General features: G+C 35.0%; 3 protein-coding genes across 3 annotated transcripts; 2 read left to right on the top strand and 1 right to left on the bottom strand.

Annotated features, from left to right (window-relative positions):
* Nucleotides 1-3,795: 3,795 nt before the first annotated feature.
* LOC126686527 (probable polygalacturonase) lies at nucleotides 3,796-6,923 on the top strand. The gene is made up of 6 exons (XM_050380623.2): nucleotides 3,796-4,016; nucleotides 4,144-4,479; nucleotides 5,148-5,268; nucleotides 5,356-5,530; nucleotides 5,895-5,965; nucleotides 6,063-6,923. Exons 1-6 carry the CDS (start codon nucleotides 3,987-3,989, stop codon nucleotides 6,770-6,772), a joined length of 1,443 nt encoding a protein of 480 aa, XP_050236580.1. The 5' UTR covers nucleotides 3,796-3,986; the 3' UTR covers nucleotides 6,773-6,923.
* A 225-nt stretch (nucleotides 6,924-7,148) lies between these two features.
* LOC126686528 (mitogen-activated protein kinase homolog MMK2) lies at nucleotides 7,149-10,747 on the bottom strand. Its single transcript, XM_050380624.2, has 6 exons — nucleotides 10,352-10,747; nucleotides 9,717-9,846; nucleotides 9,132-9,269; nucleotides 8,389-8,721; nucleotides 7,930-8,113; nucleotides 7,149-7,801 (listed from the first exon to the last, which is right to left on the bottom strand). Exons 1-6 carry the CDS (start codon nucleotides 10,510-10,512, stop codon nucleotides 7,635-7,637), a joined length of 1,113 nt encoding a protein of 370 aa, XP_050236581.1. The 5' UTR covers nucleotides 10,513-10,747; the 3' UTR covers nucleotides 7,149-7,634.
* Nucleotides 10,748-11,004: 257 nt separating this feature from the next.
* LOC126653902 (zinc finger BED domain-containing protein RICESLEEPER 2-like) lies at nucleotides 11,005-14,668 on the top strand. Its single transcript, XM_050347900.2, has 5 exons — nucleotides 11,005-11,582; nucleotides 11,711-11,737; nucleotides 11,851-11,963; nucleotides 12,068-14,273; nucleotides 14,377-14,668. The coding sequence occupies exons 4-5, from the start codon at nucleotides 12,068-12,070 to the stop codon at nucleotides 14,388-14,390; spliced, it is 2,220 nt and encodes a 739-aa protein (XP_050203857.2). The 5' UTR covers nucleotides 11,005-11,582; nucleotides 11,711-11,737; nucleotides 11,851-11,963; the 3' UTR covers nucleotides 14,391-14,668.
* The last annotated feature ends 409 nt before the right edge of the window (nucleotides 14,669-15,077 follow it).

The following is a 15,077-nucleotide window of genomic DNA, read 5'->3' as shown; positions in this document are numbered from 1 at the left end:
TTGTAATAGCCATGATATCCAAGTTTCCAATATGGAAGATATGTATGTTCCCCGAGGACGAGTCTGACGCAATTTTGAGAAAGTGAAGAACATGCATCATTATAAGGTTGAGTTATTGCCAATGTTATAGATTTGCAATTACAAGAGCTCAATAATCGTTTCAATGAGGTGAACACATAATTACTTTTATGTTTTGCTTGTTTGAATCCTTCTCATTTATTCTCTGCTTATGATAAAGGCAAGTTGCTTCGCGTTGCTCAATTTTATCCAATGGACTTCTCTCACATTCAATCTATTGCTCTTGAAAATCAATTGGAGACATATATTATAGATATGAAGTCAAGTTGTGAGTTTTCTAACATGTCAGGAATTGGTAACCTTACAGAAATGTTAGTGCAAACAAGAAAGGATATTGTATATCCTTTGGTTTATAAACTTCTCACTTTAGCTCTTATTTTACCTGTTGCAACGACTACAGTTGAGATATCATTTTCTGCTATGAAGTTTGTGAAGAGTCGATTAAGGAATTCGATGGGAGATCAATGGATGTCTGATTGCTTAATTACATATGTTGAAAATGATGTATTCAATTCTATTGACGACGAAGTTATTATTCGTCGCTATCAAGGCATGAAGAATCGTAGAGAACAATTGTAATTTTTTTTATGAATAGATGTTTGTAACTTTTGGATATTATTTCAGATACTCAATACGTTTTATGAGTTAATTTTTATTGGAATGTTATAGTTTTTTTTGCCCCTCTTAATTTAAATTCCTGGCTACGCCTCTTTCAGGAGTGTTTCTGTCATTTTTATGTATTCTTACAATTGTAATTGCTTTGAATTTTTAATATAATTCCTTTTGATCTTCAAAAAAAACTAGAGGTTTGTTCTATTTAGTTGAGGAAACAAAAGAGTAAGTTAAAGAGATAATTTGTCTAAAGGCAGGGTACATGATCATTTTATATTACTTTTAAGAGTGTTTATATCATTCATTGGTTCATTTACAATAAGATAATGAGCATTTGCGATAGAGAATTTTTTTAATTATTATTTATTTTTTTAATTATTAAAAATTCTACATGATTAAAATATAATTGGTTTTGTACTTTACATATTCAATTGTAAAAAAAAGATTATTATTAATTCATTTAATTCTATAATAACAAGTTTTTATATGCATAGAGAAAGAATAAAAAATTCTAACAATTAAAATTATAAGATCTAATATAATAAAATTATAAGATATAATAAAAATCGTTTTTTTATTTGGATAGAAATAAGAAAACAATAAAAATAATAAAATTGCACGAATGACATGGTGCAACGGTTTTATTGGATAATTTTTCTTATTTTTAAACATATTTCTCTTAAAAAAACTAAGAAAATGGATTAATAATCCGACAACAACCACCCATTATCATTGGTAAAATTAAAAACCAAAAAAGAAGTGTTAGAATATTAGCGAGAGGAGTTGAAAAGATAAAATAAAAAAAAAATAGTGAGAGATGGAAATGGAAGTGGGTATGAAAGGATGTAGGTGCCAACAATCCAAAGAGTGATCAACCACACAGAAAGTGAATGGCAGAATGAGGCAGTGCTATACATTGAACATCAAAACAAAACAAAACAAAAATGATAAATCATGAGAAAGTGCACCCAACAAAAATTTATGGAATATTTGTCCATATCTCAGTTTTTCAGTGAAAAAGGAGATGGTTTCGATAATGCTCCCGTGACTTCAACACATGATCCTAAACACTCGAGTAAATTAAAGACCAAACTCATATAGAAGCTTTTGTATTTTATAAATTTTTTTTTAGATTCTTATACTTTATTTTTATATTATCTGGTCCTTTTATTTATTTATTTATTTTCTCAGGTTTTTTTTGAGTTTTTTTTTGTCCTTTTATGTGACTGAAAAAAAAATTTATAAACAAAGGGACTGGAGGAAAAATAAATTGTAAGTAAAAAAGCTGAAAAAAAACTCAAAAAGAACCTAAAAATCAATAGGTAAGTAGAAGGACCAGATAATATAAAAATGAAATATAAGGACCTACGAAAAAAAATAAAGTACAGGAACCTTTAGATGGGTTAAGTTTAAATTAAATTAAAATAATTCGCTTTCGTATATCCATTCATATTTTAGTATTGCAATTAATCTTAGGATCTAATTTACGCACTAAAATGTTTATATTATTATAATGATAGAATATTCGGTATCTATAAATATGATTTGATATGTACATATTACAATTAAAAAAAAGGAAAAAAGGTCAAATAAGCCTCTAATATTTAGCATATGGGTAAGTAGGTTTTCAATATTCGAAAAGAGTCAAATAAGCCTTTAATGTTTTTAAATTATATCATCTAAGCCCTTCTTACTAACACCGAGGACCCTAATGTTAAATCTTACCAACAAGGACCTCTATGGAGGCTTTAGATGTTACGATTTAGAAACTTTAGGATTCTTGTTGCACTTTTCCGAACATTGAGGTCTATTTGACCCATAGAATAAATATTAGGAGTTTATTTGATTTTTTTCCTTAAGAAAGGAATAAAATAAAAATAAAAGAATGACTTGGAGAGCAAATGATGGGAAAGGAAGTGTGAAGGTGGGCTCACTATTTCAATAGTCAGTCCGTGAAGTGGGTCGGCAGCACCGGCTAAGATTGAAGAAAGAGAAGCTCACGAGAATTTAGTATTTTGTGATGCCGAAACCAACCAAAACTACACAGGACCCACCAACTACTTTCCAACAGAATTGAGTTATAGATACAAGTACAACAATACAAACACTCTTGTTTAAAAATGAAGTGATTATACTTTTCAAAAAAATAAATGAAGCGGTTAATACATGCAACATCTATATCACATCATTCGTGTAAAAAAATCAATTTGTTTAAGTTTTCTCGTTAATATTGTAAACATCTCATTGATTTATTATACGAATAATTTTGAATAATTATTTCAAAAGATGGCTCTTGTAATACAGTAATTACAATAAAATATATTCATCTATCTCAATTCTAGTCACTCATTTATTCATTAATTACTAGAATACGATTGTTGTATTAACACCCTATACTATAATTTAGTGCAAGGCACTATTTATCATCTTAATGTTTAGTAAATGAGTAAAAGTAGCCGCGGGAAGATGCTAAATTATTGTAATGAATAATGACAAATAGTATGGACAAAATGTGAAGTGGAGTATGGGCATTAAACTACTTATCTTCTTAATCACTTTCTAAAAAAAATTGCCTAATATGTACTTCCCGTTAATCCTAATTACACCCAATATACAAGCAATTTATCAAAACTCTAGATCCGCGCAGTCGAAAGATAAAAACAACGCATAACCGAAGAGAAAGTATAAAGGACGAAAAAACGACAAAGAAAAAAATGAAATGAGACGATTAGAAAAATAATACAGAAAAATTGAAAAAGACAACTAAAATAATTTGTGTGATTGGCATTCAGAAATGTGCGCTTCCACCTTGCCCCTTGTTCTCCCCTTAAATGTATCATCTGAATTCTGCCACTAAATATGTCTGGACGTTCGTGAAAGAAATGTCCTTAATTCTACCCCTAAAAGTACCGTCCGAATTCCACCGCTAAATATGTCAGGACGGTTGTAAAAAAAGATCACTTAATCTATATTGTAGACAATTATAAAGATGAGTCAGCACGGGTTGGCTTATTAATTAGATTTATAATTACTGGAGTAGTATTAACTTACAATATATTTCCAAAAAATGTATGGTCATTCATCATACTCCCTTTAAAAACAGTGGATGGAAGATTTCAGTTAAGATGATGTCAACCCAAATAGTCACAAAATACATAATGTTGCTTTGCTTGTAAGAATCAAACGCAACACTGCTTCAAGCCACACCCTATACTATACCTCCAACTTTTCACTCCTATAAAAATGCACCTTTCCCATTCACAACACCACACAATATTTCCTTCGCTTTTTCTACTATGAAGTTCGTCTCCCGCATCAAAACTCCGGTTAAACCCTAAACTCTATTTTTAATTATCTTCCTTAAATGTCTCTCAAACCAAACAGCCTTTAATAATATTTTTTACATTTTATACGTAGAGACTGACATTTTTTTACTCAACTATGAACTTGCAGGTCGTCTCTGATGTATTATCATTCGCGGTGATCTTGTTATTACTGAGCGTAAAAGAAGCAGAGAGCAGAAAGCGAAGGGTGTTAGAGTCGTTTGAGTACAATGCTATAAATTGCAGGGCGCATACTGCATCATTAACAGATTTTGGAGGTGTCGGAGATGGGAAAACATCCAATACTAAAGCTTTTCAAGATGCGATTACTCACTTGAGTCAGTACGCCGCTGACGGTGGAGCTCAGCTTGTTGTTCCGGCTGGAAAATGGTTGACTGGTAGCTTCAGCCTTACTAGTCATTTCACTCTCTTCCTTCATAAGGATGCTGTTCTTCTTGCTTCTCAGGTTTTGCCTTTTCTCACTTTTATTTATGTTGCTTTTTTTAGGCTAGAAAGCAAATTAAAATTATGTAACGTACCAACGTGTTTTGTAATTTGAATAAACTTTTTTAATTTTTACAATTTGATTTATAACTTTTATTTTATTTATAATTCGAGTCATTGGTTGAAGATCTAGTCCGTCTTTATTGATGTGGAAAGCAAGAAACCAAAATGGAAAGGGGTGGTGACAGGAATTTGACGTCAGCACTGAATGATATATTTTTAATAGCCGATTCAACTCGGGAAAGATAAAAAATTTGTATTAACATTCGAAAACACAAAAATTTAGAAAAAGAATATGTATTTAACCATTTTTTGTTCCAATACATGTTCATTTCGACCTTCTCACTTTGTCAAATGATTAAAATAGATTAGGTTAGTAACTTTTGAAAAGAACACTCAACTCGTTAATTTTAGACTAATTACCACATTAAACTGTCAGATTAGGGCGTAACTGACCCCAAAGTTGACAAAATAAAGAGTTTTTTCTTTATATATAAAACCACAAATTTGAACTCTTTTCATATTTTGGTCATATTAGAAATGAAGCTTTATTTTTTTTATTCATTTCTTTCAGTTTTTAAGTTTATTATAAAATTTCAGAATTTGAAGTTTGATATGGAATTGGTTCAGGATTTGAAAGAATGGCCAACGCTGAAATCTCTGCCATCGTATGGCAGAGGAAGAGATGCTCCAGCAGGAAGATATTCTAGTCTAATTTTTGGAACAAATCTCACAGATGTTATTGTTACAGGTAGGTTACTAAGCAAACAATATTTCAACACCAATTTTAACAGTCAAGTAACTTAGAGTTAGCGAGGTGACATAAATTTGAATGCAGGTGATAATGGCACAATTGATGGCCAGGGTGCATACTGGTGGCAGCAATTCAAGAAAGGCAAGCTTAAATATACCAGACCTTACCTGATTGAGATCATGTACTCTGATACCATTCAGATTTCAAATCTGACGCTCCTCAATTCTCCATCATGGAATGTTCATCCTGTTTATAGCAGGTAAAGAATTGCTACACCACTAGACATGGTCATGAGTACCCGCACAAGCCCGCTCAGTTTCGAGGATTGAACACTTGATTTTAACACTAAATCTGGTCCGAATATGAACCAGCATTAGACCTTATTTACGAGCGGTTTAGACTAGTAGAAATTGAAAACTCACCCTGAATTCGTATAAATTCAATTTATAGATCGGATTTAGATAATATAAAGTAAGCTCAAACCAGACCCAGCCTGAACTTGGGCTTACCCAATTAGATCCGACTCAAACCAACCAGACTCGGCCCACAATCAGATCCAGTCATCACCATCAAACTTTACGCTCTTTCAATAAACTAATTTTCTTAATTCAACGTAATTGCAGCAATATCCTTATACAAGGCATTACCATCATTGCTCCAGTCACTTCTCCCAACACCGATGGCATCAACCCAGGTTGGTTTTTTTGTCTGCTATACATTTATAAATTAAAAAATTTTGCAATCTAATAACTGTTCAGAAAAAATAATTGATCATCTATTTTGATGATCAGATTCGTGTACAAACACGAAAATTGAAGACTGTTATATAGTTTCGGGGGATGATTGTGTTGCTGTCAAGAGCGGTTGGGACGAGTACGGAATTGCCTATGGAATGCCAACAAAGCAACTAATCATTAGAAGGCTGACATGCATTTCACCATACAGTGCAACAATTGCACTAGGCAGTGAAATGTCAGGCGGAATTCAAGATGTGAGAGCAGAGGATATCACAGCCATTCATACAGAATCAGGAATCCGGATCAAAACAGCAGTAGGAAGAGGAGGATATGTGAAAGATATATACGTTAAGAGAATGACAATGCACACAATGAAATGGGTGTTTTGGATGACGGGAAATTATGGGTCGCATGCCGATAAGAATTACGACCCGAATGCCCTGCCGGTGATTCAAGGGATTAACTATAGAGACATGGTTGCAGAAAATGTGTCGATGGCCGCAAGATTGGAGGGGATATCTGGTGACCCTTTTAAGGAAATTTGTATTTCTAATGTCACAATTGGTATGGCAGCCAAAGCTAAGAAGGTACCATGGACATGTACTGACATTGAAGGGATCACCAGTGGGGTGAGTCCTCGACCTTGTGATTTGTTGCCTGATCAAGGGCCGGAAAGAATCTCACAATGTGATTTTCCACCAGAAGGTATACCGATTGATTCGGTACAGGTTAAGAAATGCACTTATAGTATGCATTATATGTGAATCTAGTTTCTAGGGTAAGCAAGTATTTGTAGTATTAGTATCCCTAAGTTGCAACAGCTATCAGTTGAATGTTCTGTCGACATTGAGATCATATAGTTGATCTTCGTATGTACCATATTGCTAAATTAGGTTTTGAAATACTTTATCAAAACATCTTATAGCAACTATAAATCAGTTACAGCTCAGGCTCAAAATCAGCAAAGTGCATGCAGCTAACATCGAGCAGATACGCAACTCACCTGGCTGTCGTTCCTCACTGATTCAGCCCAACACAGCCTCTGACATCCTAACAACACATGAACACCAGATGAATTGTAGATTTCCACAATAATAAACGAGATAATAAACCAAAAACAATATCTCAGCTTTTCTGCGGTTACATGTTAAAAAGGCAACATAAATTTATAAACCTAGCAAATCAAAGAAGTTCTTACATTCAAATCAAGCTTCTAAGAGTAAAAACCAGGAATTAAACTCGATAGTTACCTACATCCAAATTCAAATCAAGCTTCTAAGAGTAAAAACCAGGAATTAAACTCTGAATTAAACTCGGTCATGCAATTTAGGCAGCCCGATAGTTACCTACATCCAAATTCAAATCGGTGTGCCTCTATAACTCTGAATTAAACTCTTACACGGATCAAGGTGAACACAACATATCCTCCATCTCAGGCACTTCAATAACACAAATAACCCAAGATGAATTTTAACAAACTCTTTGTAAGAAGTGAGTGAATCGCAATTCACCCAGTGCATTTGTATCTTCTTTTTGCAAAGGCTATGACGGTTTATGTAACCATGATGATTATTGGATTTATATCCATATTTCACTAAAAGTATACAATACATTTTCACCTAAATATCAGGGATCGGGATTGAATTTTACGGATTCCCTCCAGATAAGCTCCTTGATATTTTCCTCGGTAAACGATGGCTGCTCAAAATCAAAGTTGAAAGGCATTGCGCATATAGGCTCCTCGTTGATATCATGAAGCGGTGCCAAGTAAGGATGGCACAACGCCTCATCAACTGCAACAAAATCGTGCATAAGAGAAAAGCTTCATCAATGACCAAATTGCATTAATTTTTAGCATTTTCTAAAGTGACCGAAACCTCCGAAGTACATTCAATTTGTTATGGAGTATATGAATATTTACCAGTGATGCGCCTGTTAGGATCAAAGAATAGCATCCTCTCTAACAGATCAATAGCACCTGGAGACACGTTAGGAAATCTAGCCGCAAAATTTTGCCTTGGGTACTGTGGAAGCAGCCTCACATATCTTCGAGCATTGTCACTCCGAAGGAAACCGAGGCTATCATCGTCTGGCGAGCCTATGAGCTACAAGATAGAAATTTTACTGCATAAGTTATTTTTCGAAGTCATTTAGACAGTAAATCCAGCTAATAGTTGGGAAATGTAAGGACCTTGGGCAATTCCAGCCAAAAGTTGCATGAGCTGGAATTACACAAGATCCTTGCACCACTAACATACATTAACGGAATAAAAGGGTTTAGGTTTTCCGTCACCAACAAGAAAAAAAATCCTTAAATTTAAGAAACCAGCAGCAAAGGATAGTGCAAGGCAGATATCGCAAGTAATGTCCCAAAACATACCTCTGTTATAAGCCTTAGCTGATGAACATAGTCTTTTCCAGGAAACAATGGTTCCCTGGTCATTATTTCACCTAATATACAACCCACTGACCATATATCAATTGCTGCAGTGTACTCCGAACAATTAAGCAGTAATTCTGGAGCTCGATACCAACGAGTAACAACATACTCGGTCATGAAATCTGTTTCAGATGTTGTCCTTGCAAGACCAAAATCCGCAATCTTAAGGTCACAATTAGCATTCAAGAGCAAATTGCTAGGCTTTAGATCACGATGCAAAACATGTGCTGAATGTACATATTTGAGCCCTCGCAGCAATTGATAGAGAAAATACTGCATGTGTAGCAAACCAACATGATTAGAAAATTACCCTACCTAAGCTAATGACAAAGGCAGTTAAATTTTACTAAAATAATTTCATATAACTACAAAAATTGCCATATGTTAAGCCAAGCATTTGTTCCAAATTCTATTTTCTATTGCTCTTTCAGTCAAGAAAGATGAAAGAGAGTTAAGTGGGAAATATTAATTGCTTTTCAACCCTCGTGAATAAGCAGGCATGGTGCAGCCCACTGTTAGGGGCACTGGGGCAGTATGCAAATTTCTCAACTAAAAAAAGGATTGGCATCAAGTAAGGGGGATCGGAAGGTACATATAAGTAAAGCTTGAATCATAATTCAGAGAGAGAAAAGCATTCCAAATTTCAGACTTCCATAGACACAAGATTTGGTAAAGGTGCTAACCCGACAATGATCATCTGTCAAGGATTGATTAGAACGTATTATGTGATGAAGATCAGTGTCCAGCAATTCATAAACAATGTACACATCATTGAAATTCTCCTTCTGTGGAGGTCGTATGATGTCCTTGATAGCAACAATCTGTGGAAAAAAAATAGGACATATAAGACTATAATTTCACTAATTTGGACAAAAGAAATCTAGCAGAATAACTAATTGTAATGGAACATAATATTTTCACAACTCTCTTGAAAAGACAATTAAGACAATATTTGAGTATCCTTTAAAATATCTTAATCATTTGGGCCATAGTTTGGTTGGGGATTCAGTTCACAAGCTTAAGAAACCTATCAAACAACCAATTGATAGATTACTACATGCAATAGCAGCATACCGACCTACAAAACTTGTTTGCAATTGCATGTAGAAAAGGAAATCTCTATAAAATTACACAAAAACAGATAAGAGAGGAGACAGAAAGTTAGAAAATGGAATGATTAACGTTGCCAATCAAGATTTCAGAACAAAAGAGGCTATAAAATGCAATGTGCCCAAGAAATCATGAACATAAAAGAGCAGGAATCACACATTTTCATGATCCATGTGGCGAAGAAGCTTAATCTCTCGCAAAGTCCTTTTCGCATCTATCCGGTTATCAAAAGCATTGCCAATCTTCTTAATGGCAACTTCCTCTTGCGTCTCCGCGTTTTTAGCAGCACTGAAGTAAATAATTAAAATAATCACATCTCCATTCACATTGTTCGTAAAACAAATCAATCCAGTCAAATTAAAGGAAACCGAAACCACTCTAATCATATCAGGAGCAACTTCTTCCTTAATTACTAACAAAAACAGATTCCGAGACATTACACAGTTTTAAATGGATCTCATATAACTACGAATTTTCTACTTCTTAACAGAAATATCTGAGGTGAAATCAAAGTTACGCTAGTTAAATGTTATAAGCAAAGATAACAATGAAGAATTAGACAGAACGACGTAACTTAATGGAAAAATCGCGATCAAAGTTGAGAAAATCAAGTCAACTGGATAAATGTCCGTACAGTTTGATTAAATTCAAATTAGAGTCAAGCAGCTCAAAACATACGAAATCGTGAGCAAATTCAATTGAATTCTCCATTAAACAAGCGAACTAAACAAACTAAACAGCATATAAGATCAAGAAAACGTAAAAAACAAAGAAAAAATTAGAAGAATCATACCAAACTATACCGTAAGCGCCTCGACCGACAGGACGAATAGGAGGAACATACTTAGTAGAAACTTCAAACAGATTGCCGTAAATATTATACTGTACATAACGTCCGCCGTGCGTCGGTAATCCTCTGACGGAGTGGTTGGTGGAGCCAGAGCTTGACTCCATTTCTGATGCGATTTTCAATTAAGCAGAGTAAATTCTGAAGAAGGGGTGATTTAAGGGCGGGCGGGCGTGTCGGTAGGCGTGTGGAAATTTTACTTCAGTTAGTTTTAATTTTTTTTAATTTTAACTCCACAAATTGGTGGTGGTTGATGGTTATAATAGTGAGCTTTTGAACTGGAAAAGGTGGAGTGACTCCGTGAAGAAATTCATTGGAGTATGAGAAATCAACATGTGGACATGCTTTTCGAATTGTCTTGCTGGTCAATGGTTTACGGGTCAATGGAAACCTTAGGCTCGGCAGCCCAATTTTAATTCAACATTCGTCGTTTTGATTCACTAAAGAAACCTCCTTTATACTGTTCAAAGTCTATGCATATTAGTTTTACTCCATCTACCAGTCAAATTTAGAATTATTTAGAAATTTAAAAATTGTAGTTTTGTTCCTTAAATGATGATACAATTTCATGTCACAAATAGGGGTGAGCAGAAACCGAACCAAACCGACAAACCGAACCGAACCAGATTGAAATTCTTACTTTGGCTCGGTTCTTCGGTCAAATCGGCGTGGTTCGGTGTAAAATGTAGAGAAGTTTGGAGTTTGGTGAACAATTTGGTTTAGGCAATTGGAAAACCGAAAAAACCGAAAAACCGAACCAACCGAATATCCAAAACTACGTCGTTTTAAGTAGGGTTAATACACTCCTTAAAAATATGAAACCGGCGTCGTTCTGCTCCCCTATATATACACTCTTTAAAGAAAAAAAACCCTAACACTCTCATTTTAACACAGCCTCTCACTCTCTCAGCCTCCATCGTTTCCATTCTCTCTAAGACTCTAACTCTCCCCTTTCCCTCGCTTACAAAATTGAAACCCTAGATGATAAAATCTCTCTGATTCTTCAATTTCTCTCTGATTTCTTCAATCTCTCTGTGATTGTTCAATCTCTCTCTGATTCTTCAATCTCTCTCTCTCTGATTCTTCAATCTCTCGTTGATATTATCTTCAAATCCTACACTATTTACTATTTAGGCATAGCAATTTCCCATGGCAATCTCGCGCTGACCCAGTGAATGTGAGTTCTTTGATGTTTATTATTGCTATTTTCTAAACTTTCTGATGCTTTATTTAATTATTACTCCTCCTCAGTTTCTTGTTTGTTTGATATTGCTATTTTTTTTCATTCCATGTTCAAATATGGAGATTTGGTGGAAGCCCTCTTTGGACAAGGTAAAACGATCCCTTTCGTTTTGACTTCCTGTGGTTGTTATTTTGACAGTAGATGTGTTATATTGAATCTGATTATCCTTTTTATTTTTTGAATGGGATGATGGTTTGAAAAGATGATCTTTTAACCGGCTGAATGTTGAGTGAATCATTGGTGGAAGCCCTTCGTTTGACGTATGATCTGTTGATCTGCTGAATCTTTTCTGATCAGTTGCATCCTCTTGTTTAAGTAAGAATCTAAACGTTTCTGTTATATTTGTTTTTTTGATTTTTGTTTTGGGTTTCTATTTTTCTGACTTCTGGTATTTTTTGTTGTTGTTTTCATTTCTGCAGATGGGTGATCATGAACAACAAGCTACTGGTGTTGGTGGTTGTGATGGGCTTGATGACTCTAGTCCTGACTTTGAGTTATCCCTGTCCTCCCAGCACCAGCAAGATGTTGTTGGTGAGGAGCCTGTGGCTGTGGATGTGGGCTCATCTCAGCCCTCTCAACAGCAACAAGCTGATGCAACTACTGCTGCCACTGGAGGTAATCCAGTAGTAGTAGAAAAAAAAAGAAAGCAGATACCGGTAAGATCTAAGGTTTGGGACCATTTTGAGCGCATTGTTGATGAATATGGGAAATTGCTTATGGCTAAATGTATATATTGTGCTAGAGTATATCACTCTGACACTAAATTGAATGGCACTTCCACACTTAGAGCACATAATATGGCATGTCTTAAAAACCCTCATAGTAAAGACACTAGGCAATCTCTGTTAACTTTACAACCTGCTGTGAAATTTGATGAAAATGAAGGGAAGGGTCAGTTGGGAACATGGAAGTTTTCACAGGATGCTGTTAGGGATGCATTGTCTTACATGATTATTGTTGATGAACTACCTTTCAGATTTGTTGAGGGTTTGGGTTTTAAGAAATTCATGCATGCTGCTTGCCCTAGGTTTCATATTCCATCTAGATGGACTATAAATAGAGATTGCTATCAAAAGTATCTGGATGAGAGATTGAAACTAAAAACTGTTTTCAAAAACCAGAGTCAAAGAGTTAGTATAACTACTGATACCTGGACCAGTATTCAGAGAGTCAATTACATGTGTGTTACATGTCACTGGATTGATAGTGAGTGGAAGCTGCATAAAAGAATTATCTCTTTTGTTCCAGTTTGTGGTCATAAGGGTGATTATATTTCTAAAACTTTAGAAAATTGTTTGCTTCAGTGGGGTTTAAAGAATGTTTTTACTGTGACAATGGATAATGCTGGCAGCAATGGCACAGCTATTGCTGCATTTAAGAAAAAGATGATTGTTTGGGGCACTGATGTATCTAAATGCCAGTATTTGCATATGAGGTGCATAGCTCATGTGCTTAATTTAGTTGTTTCTGATGGTTTAAAAGAAATGAACTTGTCAGTTAAGAAGGTTAGGGACTGCATCAGATACATTAGGAACAGTCCTTCTGGGCTTAAAAGATTTAATGACCTTGCTGCTGAAGCTAACCTTGGTACAAAAAAGTCCCTTTGTCTTGATGTCCCTACAAGGTGGAATTCCACCTACTTAATGCTTGATACTGCTTGCTTATTGAAGTCAGTTTTTGATAGTTATGAGGAAGTTGATGAACATTTTAGATCTGATATGGCTGAAAATATTCCTGGTTTTCTTGATTGGCAAATGATTAAGAAGTTTGCTACTTGCTTGTCATATTTCTATACCACAACATTGCGTATTTCTGGATCCTTATATGTGACATCTAACCTGCATTTTCTAGAAATATGTGATTTATCTGTGTTGTTGGATGAAATGATTTCAAGTGAAGATTTTGAAATTAGCCAAATGGGCAAGAGAATGAGGGAAAAGTTCAACAAGTACTGGGGTGACCCTCACAAGATAAACAAATTGATTTTCTTTTCACATATTTTTGATCCCACTTCAAAACTGAATGATCTGTTGTTTTCTTTATCCAATTTGTTTGGTGCTGAGCATGGTCCTCTTCTGTTTGATACTATAAAGTCTGAGCTAACAGTTTTATTTGATGAGTATCAAACTGGCTATGTGAATGGGGGTGCATCTGGAAGCTTTCAGTCTGTTGGCCTTAGTCAGCCTGGTGCTGTTGTTGATTCTGCTCAAATGCCAATCCTGCCACCTCCTGCTAAAAAACATACTTCATTGATGAAGGCAAAATTCAATGAATTTAATAAGGAGAATAATACCATGGGCAGCAAGAAATCTGAGTTGGAAGTCTACCTGAGTGAAGCCCCGGTTGATAATGATGACGGTTTCGATATTTTGAAGTGGTGGAAGCTGAACTCAGGTCGTTTTCCAATCCTTTCGAGGATGGCTCGAGATATACTTGCTGTCCCTATCTCCACTGGTGCCTCTGAATCTGCATTTAGCACATCTGGCAGGGTGCTTGATTGTTTTAGGAGTTCTTTAACTCCAAAGTTGGTGGAAGCGCTGGTGTGTACTCAGGATTGGCTCCGGGCAGAAACAACCCCTCTAGTGATTGAGGAATGCCTTGATGAGCTTGAACCATTTGAAAAAGGTTATGTGCTTTTACTTAAAACTTTTTTCCTCTTTAGTTCTTTATGTTGTTTCTTTTAAAGGCTATCATTAACTGATGATTTTGGTTGTTGTGTTGCACACAGATTTGCCAAACTGATGGAGTCCTTGAAGTTGGATTCTCAGATTTTTGTATTTTGTTGGTGGATGGAAGCAAATGAAATGGCATGTAATGCCTGTTCTGCTCACCCAAAGTTGTGCCTGAATGCCTGTTCTGTTCCTGTGTGAGACTTTGCTTAAGAATTTGAAGCTGCATTCTGAAAACTGAAAGGACTAAAAGGTGGAAGCAAGTAAACCTTTACTGTTTTAAATTTCATTTTGAAGTTTTAAATTGCATTTAAACACTTATATTTCATTTTTAATTTTGCCTATTAAACTTATAAGTGTTAACTGTTTTCTAAATGATTTTTTCATTCATTTTTCATCTGGTTTTGAAACTGCTTTCTGTAACTTGTAACTTGTAAGCTCTATTTGAACTGCTTACTTTTAAAGTCTTTTTAGGTTCAATTTCAATATATTTTTTTATAAGCATTTGTTTGGGCAATGATGAAGCTTCCACCACTTCAAAAACTGACATAATAAGGCCTTCCGATTTGCATGAGATGGCTCTTTTTATTTGTAGCAACCGTGCGAACTGGATCGCCTTATAATGATATGAAAATATTCCATTCTGAGCCCCTGTTTTTCAAACTTTTTAAGCCTTCCTGAATTTTTAAGTTAACTATATTTAAAAATGATTCTTCTTCTATTCATGTTTCTGCTCCATTGTGTTTGTGTACAATCTCCA

The sequence above is a fragment of the Mercurialis annua genome, linkage group LG6 (assembly GCF_937616625.2).
Source record: "Mercurialis annua linkage group LG6, ddMerAnnu1.2, whole genome shotgun sequence".
In the NCBI taxonomy this organism is placed as follows: domain Eukaryota; kingdom Viridiplantae; phylum Streptophyta; class Magnoliopsida; order Malpighiales; family Euphorbiaceae; genus Mercurialis; species Mercurialis annua.
This window is presented reverse-complemented; position numbering and strand designations above follow the sequence as displayed.

Coding starts and splice junctions, on each gene's coding strand:
- LOC126653902 (XM_050347900.2), top strand. CDS start 12,068: ATGGGTGATCATGAACAACAAGCTACTGGTGTTGGTGGTTGTGATGGG.
- LOC126686528 (XM_050380624.2), bottom strand. CDS start 10,512: ATGGAGTCAAGCTCTGGCTCCACCAACCACTCCGTCAGAGGATTACCG. Junction 8,114..8,388: donor AGCTAAGGCTTATAACAGAG/GTATGTTTTGGG, acceptor TCTATCTTGTAG/CTCATAGGCTCGCCAGACGA. Junction 7,802..7,929: donor TCCTAACAGGCGCATCACTG/GTAAATATTCAT, acceptor ATTTTGTTGCAG/TTGATGAGGCGTTGTGCCAT.
- LOC126686527 (XM_050380623.2), top strand. CDS start 3,987: ATGAAGTTCGTCTCCCGCATCAAAACTCCG. Junction 4,017..4,143: donor TCTCCCGCATCAAAACTCCG/GTTAAACCCTAA, acceptor ATGAACTTGCAG/GTCGTCTCTGATGTATTATC. Junction 5,531..5,894: donor GTTCATCCTGTTTATAGCAG/GTAAAGAATTGC, acceptor ACGTAATTGCAG/CAATATCCTTATACAAGGCA.